Genomic DNA, 10,103 nt, shown 5'->3' with positions numbered 1-10,103 from the left:
TGCAGGTGATTGTACTCCATCGGCACCTGGAGCACGACACACACACACACACACACACACACACACACACACACACACACACACACACACACACACACACACACACACACACACACACACACACACACACACACACACACACACACACACACAGCGGTGAGCCGGCTCGCTATACAGCCAGCAGAGTACAGCCACGGTGACAGTGGTCACAAAGCGGGGGGGGGGGGGGGGGGTTAGCTGCTAGCTCGCTAATACACCCAGTGGAGGCGTAGTGGGAGTGTGTAGTGTTGTCGTCGCAGTCGTACTGCCATCTAGTGTGAGGAGGTGGAATTCACAGGGCAACAGCGGTAGGGTGCCGGTGTGTTGCGTGGCTGGCTACCTGAGCGGGCAGCTTGCCAGCGTTGGTGGGCTTGCTGGTGGACCAGGCCAGGGTGTGGGCCGACCCGCAGGCCACCCGGTTGATCTTCTTGCCCTGCAGCGCGGCCACCAGCCGCGGCCGCTGGATGGCGTTGGTGGTCCCGTCGCCCAGCTGGCCCTCGTCGTTGTCGCCCCACGTGTACACTTCTCCTGAGCGGAAAAAAAACACCCCGCAGCTTTCTACCGGCACTTGCAACGACGACAAACCAATGCGTCACGGGAAGAACTACTATACTGTCTAAAAAAAATTGGCATTGACACCAAGACGACTAGGATTGGAGGATAGTCTAGGGGTTGGAGTGATTGACATCTAGTCAAAAGGTACTGGGTTCCATGCCCAATGTCCGCAGTCTTCCTGTAGGCATCCCTGAGTAAGATTCCCCCCTGGCAATTTACAATAGAAATAAATGTAAATACTGGTTGACTGAGGAGCAGGTAGGGACCTGCTCGTCAATGAGCAGTGTTTACATTTATTTCTACTGTAAATTGCTTCAGAGTGAAGCCTCTAGTAAATCCTAAATAGTCCATGAGCGACACACCGAGACCGTAGTGATGACAGGGCAGTTCATCCATACCATCCTCCGTGCAGCACACGCAGTGCAGCGACCCCGTTGCTATGGCGATGACCTTCTTCCCTTGTAGCCCTTGGACCTGGCGGGGCCGGCGGACATGGTCGTCGGAGCCGTGTCCCAGACGATGGTAGTCTCCCTTACCCCTTTGGCAAACACACACACACACACACATACATAAACACACACACACACTTAACATGAGCTGCTCTCTGGCCAGGGTCACATGACCCCTCTGCAACATCCTCTACCATGAGAGACTGGAGGATAGTAAGGCCTGGTCAACACACAGTTGGGTATTTCTAAAAACACTTTTCTCTGCGTTTTTGGGGTCTAGTCCACACGTCAGCGATGTCTCAGGTCACAGAACTCTTCCAGGGTGGTGACTTTTTCAAAACTCTTGTTTATCTGTTCACATGACCGGTAAAATGGAGGTTTTTCAAGAAGATGACATCATGACCTCAATTTCCACATGGGGATTGCTGTAGCAGAAACATACAAACAAGGGCAACCTACCGGCGCGTTTACGTGTGTTTACGTGTGTGAATAACACGGTGACGTCAACCTCGTGTTACGTTATCAGTACACCATTGTGCTGTTGCTGCTATCTGCAGCTCAAGAAGAGGCCCATTAATGCACATGCTCCTAATGTTCTGTTTTGTGGTGTTTGATGTTTTATCGCCATGGCATTCATTCTTTTGTGTTCTCTTGTGGACAGAAATATCTTCCGTACATTCCGTATCTTCCTGTCCGTGGTGCGGACAGGAATATTTTTAAAACGTAGGGCGAAAGATAGGTTATCAGAAATCACTTGTGGATGAGGCCTAAGAGTTTAAGAAAATATCACCACTTCGTATTCAAAGATAAAATATGTAATAAAACATACACTTTGCTTCTTAAAAAGACAAGTTCATATCCACTGGGTCGCTTTGCAGTATTTTACTACTGAATAATTTAATGTAATGGAATACCATATGACTCGTGTTTTTAATTTGAAATATACAGACAATCAAGTGTAGAACTTACTGTATATGAATACACACATAAATATATATATATATATATATATAAACAATATAAATCTATACATACCAGGTGTACACAGCCCCAGACTTGGTTAGGGCCACAGAGAACTGGGAGCCACACTCCACCTTGACCACGCCCAGACCCGTCAGCGAATCAATCTGCAGGGTCATGGGGTCACCGATTAAAACATGGGTCAAGGGTCAAAGATCAAAGACCACGCACCAATCACACAAGCCATCGTTTAGCATTTGTCATCTAGCAGACACTTTGATCCAAGGCGACTTGCAAGCACTGAAGAACATATTAAGACTAATGCAATTTGTTGGACGCTTTAGTCAAAAGCATCTCTCATCGACAAGGGTAGGGTTAGGGGATGATTCCCTGCGTGACAGCCAGGAGCACTTAACACTAATGAGAGGGGGGGGGGGGGTTAGGGGGGGGGGCATGGGTATCACCTACCTTCATGGGCACCTTGCAGCCGTCGCTGCCCCCTCTCCCTAGTTTCCCGTAGTCACCGTCCCCCCAGGACCAGACCATGTCCTCGTCCGTCAGACAGAGCGTCTGGGCGTCCCCGCTGCCACACGCCACGTCCATGACCCGGTGGCCCTGCAGAGCGTCCACCTGGAACGCACACAGAACGGTACACACATGGAGGTATACAATTATAGATCTAGACTACACACATGAACAGACATACAATTATAGATATAGACTACACACATGAACAGACCTACAATTATAGATATAGACTACACACATGAACAGACATACAATTATAGATATAGACTACACACATGAAGGTATAGACATACAATTATAGATATAGACTACACACATGAAGGTATAGACATACAATTATAGATATTGACTTATACACTGTTCCATATCAAACTATTATGCATTATATATATATATATATATATTTACACAATGTCCAGTTGTTTCTATAGAAACCAGGTAGCTCTGGTGTTGCTTAACCTCGCTCGCAAGAAGCTTTGTTGATGCTCAGCCTCGCTTGTAAATAGCTTTGGATATAAAGAGGGAGCTGCAAGAGAAGTTAAAGTGCTGCACAAAAACCAAAAACTAAAGAGAGTGGTAGTGCAGTAAAACTGAAATCACACATCAAAATACTCAAGTCCACAACAGTTTCTTAGGTTCTCAAGGTCCCCATCAACGGCCCTGGTCAACAAGTGTGCTGTGCCAGACGACCAGAGCCAGATCACCACGCACCAGTTTGGGCTTGAGCTGGTCCTCGCTGTCCCCGTGGCCCAGCCGGCCGTAGCGGCCCTTGCCCCAGGTGTAGAGCTCTCCGCTGGATGTGATGCAGGCGCTGTGAGCTCCCCCGGCCGCGATGTCCACCACCTCCACGCCCCGCAGGGACTCGATCACCCGGGGGCGATCGCATGGGCTGGGGGAGGACGGGACAGGGACATCATGGGGTCAGATCTCAGATAGTTAGTTCTCAGCTGGTTATAACAGTAACCCCCGGTAACACCCATAACCCCTGGTAACATCAGGTAAGAACAGTAACCCCCAGTAACAGCAGTAACCGCCGATAACATCAGATAACAGCAACCCCAGTAACACCCATAACCCCTGGTAACATCAGATAACAACAGTAACCCCCAGTAACAGCAGTAACCGCCGATAACAACAGTAGCCCCAGGTAACAACAGTAACCCCCGGTAACAACAGTAGCCCCAGGTAACAACAGTAACCCCCGGTAACACCTATAACCCATGGTAACATCAGGTAACAACAGTAACCCCCGGTAACATCAGGTAACAACAGTAGCCCCTGGTAACATCAGGTAACAACAGTAGCCCCCGGTAACATCAGGTAACAACAGTAGCCCCCGGTAACATCAGGTAACAACAGTAGCCCCCGGTAACATCAGGTAACAACAGTAGCCCCCGGTAACATCAGGTAACAACAGTAGCCCCCGGTAACATCAGGTAACAACAGTAGCCCCCGGCGGGCCTCCTCACCTGCGGTTGCCGTGGCCCAGCTTGCCGTCCTCGGCCTCGCCCCAGGAGTACACCTCCCCCTCGGAGGACAGCGCCAGGCAGTGCTTCCCCCCGGAGTTCACCGCCACCTTCCTGATGAACACGTGCTGGATGGACTCCAGCAGGGTGGGCGTGGACACGGACTCTGTGCCCCCGATGCCCAGCCGGCCCCCCGCCCCGTAGCCCGTGGCGTACAGCTGGGGAGACGGAGTCGTCACGTTAGGATGGAATGTTTGCTGAGGGATTTGATGGAATAAAAACAGATATCGTGGTACCGTATAATGGTATCTGCGGCCGTATTACCTGGCTGTGACAGCCAAATTTCCTGTCTGGGATGCGTAAAGTGCCATCTTATCTCGTCTCATGTCTTTGTATTGGGCGGTTTGACATATTTTAGAATTGTTGTCACGTAATTTAAACTGGATTAAATCAAAGTTTAGTGTCGAGAGGTTACATTGAACATTGAACCTGGTGTTGGTTTATTCATGTTACTTTAAACTGGAATAAATAGTTAAAAGTAAAGAGTCATATATTCACACAGGTATTCTCTGCTTTGTGATGTTTCGTGATGACTGGAATAAATTCCAAGTGGAGAGTTTGTTTGAAAAGAACAAATACTTTAACGTGATATTGGGGTATTCATTGAGTCTGTTATTTAATAAATGTCAATAGTCAGAGCCTCAACCTTTAAATCGGTTGAATCATATTATCTTATAAAAAAGTATAAATGGTAAACCTTCAGTATCAACATATTATCTAACAGAAAAGTATAAAGAGCAAAAACATTTAGCTTTATCATATTATCTTATAAAAAAGTATAAAAGGTAAACATTCAGCTTCATCATATTATCTAACAGAAAAGTATAAAGAGTAAAAACTTTTAGCTTTATCATATCATCTTATAAAATAGTATAAGAATGTAATCCTTTGGGTTAACCATACCATATATAATAGAAAAGTATAAAGAGTTAACCTATAGCTTCATTCACCATCTAATAAAAAAAGGAGTAAAAATGTCACCCTTTAGTTAACACAATAAAGCACAAAGACGCAGACCTTCCCGTCGGCCGTGACGGCGAAGAGCGTCTGCTCGCCGCCGATGAGCTGGACGGGCCGCAGCGTGGCCAACGCCTCGGTGGGGGTGGGCACCTTGACCTTGGCCCCCTCGATGCCCCCCAGTTGGCCCCGGTGGTTGTGGCCCCAGCCGTAGATGGTGCCGCTGCCGCCGGCCGACAGGGTCCAGTCGTCGGGCCGGCGGTTCATCCACTGCACCAGCTGCTCGTCCTGCTCCCGCCGGAACGTGTCGTGCTTCTCGTGCAGGCCGCTCATGGTCTCGTGGTCCGCCATCAGCTCACAGATCTTCTTGGTCACCTGCAGGGAAGGGGGGGGGGGGGAGACGGTGGTGGGGGGGGGGGGGGGTCACATGGGAGAGGAGGAGGGGAGAGGGAGGGAGGGGGGGGGGATGGTCACGGTATGGATAAGAAGATTAATGTGTGAGGGAGAGAGAGGCGGGAGAGGCGGGGTAGAGACACATGGAGGGAGGGAAAGATCGAAACCGAGGCAGACAGAGAGAGACAGAGACAGACAGAGAGAGACAGAGACAGACAGAGAGAGAGAGAGAGAGACAGAGACAGACAGAGACAGAGGTAAAGAGAGAGAGAGACAGAAAGAGAGGGAGAAACAGAGATAGAGAGAGACAGAGACAGAGACAGAGAGAGACAGATAAAGAAAGTGAGGAGGGACAGAGGGCTAGATCCACCACTAGAGATCCCTCTACATTGGGACCTCTATATAGAGACAGAGACATTGATAAGACAAGCATGTCCCCTACCTCGTCCAGGAAGGGTCTGGGCAGGCCAGACCGTTTGTCCAGGGCAACGGCCACCCTGGAGGCGGTGCAGTAGCGACGGAACCACGCCCACTTATGGGTCTCCGCACAGCAGGGCAGGGTGTCCAGCTCCAGGTCACAGGCCAGGGCCGCCAGCACCTGGAACACAACCACGGTAACGATGGTTATCAGAACCACGATGGTAGTGATGGTATAGCAACCACAATAACAAGATTGACATAATCAAATGATGCCTTCTGATTTGAACACATTATTTGTGAGCAACTTTCAGGAGGAAAGGTGTCAGTAGAGCGGGTTGACTCGTAACCGGAAGGTTGCTGGTACGATCCCCCGGGTACTGAGTCGAGTGTGGAAGTGTCCCTGATCAAACCCCTGAATGTGTGCATGAATGGTTTTAAGTCGCGTTGGATAAAAGCGTCTCCTAAGTGCCCTTGCTGTTGAAAACTAAAAACAGTGAATTGGTGGTGAGCTTGTTCCTGGTTTACCACAAAGCAATTGATGCTAAGCTAAAGAGCCCCAGACTAGGAGTGTACCTTGGAGGTTCATGGTTACTGTAGCTAATGCTAAGCTAAAGAGCCCCAGACTAGGAGTGTACCTTGAAGAAGGGGCTGTGCAGCAGCTGCTTCCCGCCCCTGACAATGGGGTCCTCGTACTCGTACTGCCTCTGGAGCGCCTCGGGGAGACCCTTGACCAGGGCGGCCAGCGCACTGCCCGTAAAACTCTGTAAGTCCAACACACACACATTACATAACAATGGTTAAAACCGTAGCACAACCCGTGAAGTTCGAGAGCAGGGTTTCACAAACTTCTTCATGCTGTGACCCACCTGTGGAGGCATGTCTGGCCCAATATTTATTGCCATGTCAGGGCTCCATGTAAAAAAAAAAAATCATGTTGACTACAGACGTTATTACACTGCCAAATATGCCCGTCTTATGCACGCCTTTTTCGCGGCACGGTCCGCGCGTTTACACTGCCCAAGGTAAATTGCCTGCTTGAGCTAGCACCCCAATTTACCCTCCAGGACCCTACACACATTGGCGGTTTAGGTTTATTTCTGATGTAAATGCAACGGCACCTCGGCTCCGCGGTTCCGGGGGGGGGGGAATGCTTGGATAGAGGTGTTGTTGCGTTGTCTAGACAGAGACAACGCAGCGATATCAACATGAGCAGTTCTAAATGGAGAGAAAGTGAAATCCGCGAGCTGCTGATCATGGGAGAGAAGGTGATGCAGTCGCATTAAATGAAGACGTTGAAAGATGGTGCGATCTACGAGAGAGACGCAGAGGAACTTTCCTCACGAGGCTTTTGTCGGGATAAAAAACAAGTGGTCAGCAAAATAAAGAATATGTTGGCGTTTTTGCACTTGTAAATAGTTAATCGGTTTTGTAGCCTACACTCAGATGTATACTCATTCTTGCATGCAAGTCTCTTGAATGGGAAAAAAAGAAAAACATTCATAGTATGCAAATTATTCTTAAGAGGTCTAGACTCCGTGCACAGCCCCGCCTTCTCCCACGAACCACGAAAGCCCGCTCTGTGAAGACGGGGAAAGACGGCGGCTTTACACAGGCAACTTGAGATAAGACGGTGAAATTGCCGGGCGTGCCAAGCTGCGACCGAACCGGCTTGGCAGTGTAAAAACGTCTTATAATGTCATTGTCTTCTTACTCATTATTATTACTATTACTACTATTATTGTTATTACTGTATTCTTTTGTCAAACTTTTTTTTCAAAGCATTTCTTCGGGGCTTTGAGTCCTCTCTATACTGGGTGTGTGTGCCCTCTGTGTGTGTCCTCCGTCTCCTGGGGGTGTGTCCTCTGTGTGTGTCCTCCGTCTCCCGGGCGGGGGGGGGGGGGGGTGTGTGTGTGGGGTTCCAGGGCTCACCATGGTGCGAGCCTCCCCCTCTCCGTCGCCCAGCAGGCGGTTGATGTTGATGGACTGGCCGTACTCGGTGGTCAGCAGCTTCCTCAGACGCTGCAGAGCCCACATCCTGTGGCTCGCAGCTGGAGCGCCACACACACGCACGCACACGCACACACACACACACACACACACACAGTTTTATTTGCAGTTTATTAAATCAGGGGAAGGCAATTTCTCTTCAAAGCCTTTTTTTATCATGTGTTGAAATTCTCTTTCCATCCATCCCGACAGCAATCAATAAATATATACATGGTATATTTATATGGTAATATGGTATATTTGGCTGTCACAGGCCTGTAATAAGCCCGTCCGATCATTTCATTCAAGCTGTGAAATGAAATGCTTGGATGGTCGACCTGTTCGTCTCCCTACCTACCCAGTAACCTGCCCGTACTTTGCCTGTGCACTCATTGCGCACGAACAGAGTCTGCCACAACGTGAGGCAGACCTATTGCTAGAGCTAGCAAGCTAATCCCAGGCTCGGCTTTGGAGGGAGGCATAAAGGTAGGGGTGGGAATTAGATTTTTCTAAATGTAGCTTAAACAGGCCAGTTTCTCCTTTAATCATTAATCACAATATTTTTTCTTTACTCTAAGGACATAGCTCTAATGACTCAATACAAATAAATGTTAATCAATAACTATTTGTATGTTATGTCAGCTCATATTATAGAGAATGATTACATTTGTTGTATATGTAATAAACACAAATTATGTATTTATATATATGCGAAATATAGGATACGCAGATAAGATCTGCTCTTCTGTGACATACATGTGATCGAAATGTTTTCTGTAATAGCTTTGAAATAAATCCATGATCATGTGGACAGGGAGGGGAGGAGGATGAGGGGTAGACTTGGGAGTGAGGGAGTGAGACTTCTGGACAATGCACACCCGGTGGGGGGGTCTAGGTCAATGTAGCAGGGGTGGGGTGGGGGGGTGTGGGTGGGGTGGGGTGTGAGCGTTGTGGCAAATACGGACAGGAGGAGCGAGAGGGTCTACCCACCGAGGGCACTGAGCTGCGCGCAGGCGGCCAGGGAGGCGGCCAGCCGCGGCACGATGCTGCGGTTGGAGGCAAAGTTGAACCTGAAGTCCAGCAGACAGGTGACCAGGTCCATGGAGGGGCAGGAGAGGATGCAGCGGTCCGACAGGAGGTCCTTGGGCCCTGGGAGAACAGGAGGAGGACGGACCGAGAGGGGCGTGGAGGAAGTTAGCGTGGGCAGCCTCTGACGGGCACAGACAGTCAACATCCGGACATCATTTGGAGTCTTCCGGCAGCAATAAAAACAGACGTATTTTTGGATTATAATTATCATTGTCCATATTTTGCAGGGCTCTTAATATTATAAGTATGCAAGGCATTATTCGTATGCAAGCCATTCTCAAGACAGAAAGAAAATCGAATAATCTGTTGCCTGAGTAATGCCTTATTAAACAATAGATTTGCGTCACACAGGAAACGCAGTACTGTCAGCACATCACCTCCCTCTACTTTCTATTCATTCTGAGAGCACTCAAACTCAAAGTGATGCATGGGAGGAGACGGTTCGTGGTGGTTGCTATGGCCTCACCTGCGGCGGGCATTATGGGATAGACAGTGTAGCGCCAGCCCCAGCCATTGACCGAGCCGTCGCTGGTGAACTTCCACTTGAGTTCGTCTCCTGGGATCCTCAGCTCACTGGACCAATCACACCACTCCCTGCCTGCACACACGCACACACAGAGACACATGAATACATGCAGGTATGCAGAAACACACACAGTCACATGAATATATGCAGGTACGCAGAAACACACACACAGCCACACATATACACAACCATAGACACACACAGATACACTTCCACACACAGAGATACATATACATAGACAAACAGACACACACACACACACTCACATCGACACACAAACATAGATGCAAAAACATGCATGCACACACAAAGAAGCACGCACACACACACCGACACACACACACACACACAATATGTTTTCCCCGCCAACAATCCTAGGTCTGCTGGCTCCAGTGGAGCTCAGCATCGGGGCCGGCGACCCATGTGCTGGTGTTCCCCCTGGGTGACCCCTGGACCCCGGGTAATCTGTGATCCGTGTTCACCTGAGCGCACCGACACAATCCTGTTGGCTCCGTCCATGACGGTCAGGGGGTCGTGGCGCCGCTCCGTGGAGCACTGGCGGTCGAACTCCACCCTCAGGCCCTCCGCTCCTACGGGGGGGGGGGGGGGGGGGGGGGGGCAAACACAGTCGAGGGGGGGTCGTGGGGATGAATGAACCGCCGTGAAATTAAGACT

At 49.5% G+C, this 10,103-nt stretch overlaps 1 protein-coding gene across 1 annotated transcript in view; it reads right to left on the bottom strand.

Moving 5' to 3' along the window:
• herc2 (HECT and RLD domain containing E3 ubiquitin protein ligase 2) overlaps positions 1-10,103 on the bottom strand; it is a 67,881-nt gene that overhangs the window by 7,798 nt on the left and 49,980 nt on the right. Inside the window, 14 exon segments of the mRNA XM_084472939.1 lie at positions 4-26; positions 380-567; positions 993-1,132; positions 2,079-2,170; positions 2,472-2,633; positions 3,243-3,420; positions 4,001-4,215; positions 5,075-5,389; positions 5,850-6,005; positions 6,463-6,588; positions 7,757-7,875; positions 8,804-8,962; positions 9,369-9,500; positions 9,911-10,018. Coding sequence (XP_084329065.1) covers positions 4-26; positions 380-567; positions 993-1,132; positions 2,079-2,170; positions 2,472-2,633; positions 3,243-3,420; positions 4,001-4,215; positions 5,075-5,389; positions 5,850-6,005; positions 6,463-6,588; positions 7,757-7,875; positions 8,804-8,962; positions 9,369-9,500; positions 9,911-10,018 — 2,113 coding nt within the window.

Source organism: Micromesistius poutassou (assembly GCF_964030765.1).
Source record: "Micromesistius poutassou genome assembly, chromosome: 9".
In the NCBI taxonomy this organism is placed as follows: domain Eukaryota; kingdom Metazoa; phylum Chordata; class Actinopteri; order Gadiformes; family Gadidae; genus Micromesistius; species Micromesistius poutassou.
Note: the sequence above shows the minus strand (reverse complement) of the source record. Positions and strands in the feature narration are given on the sequence as shown.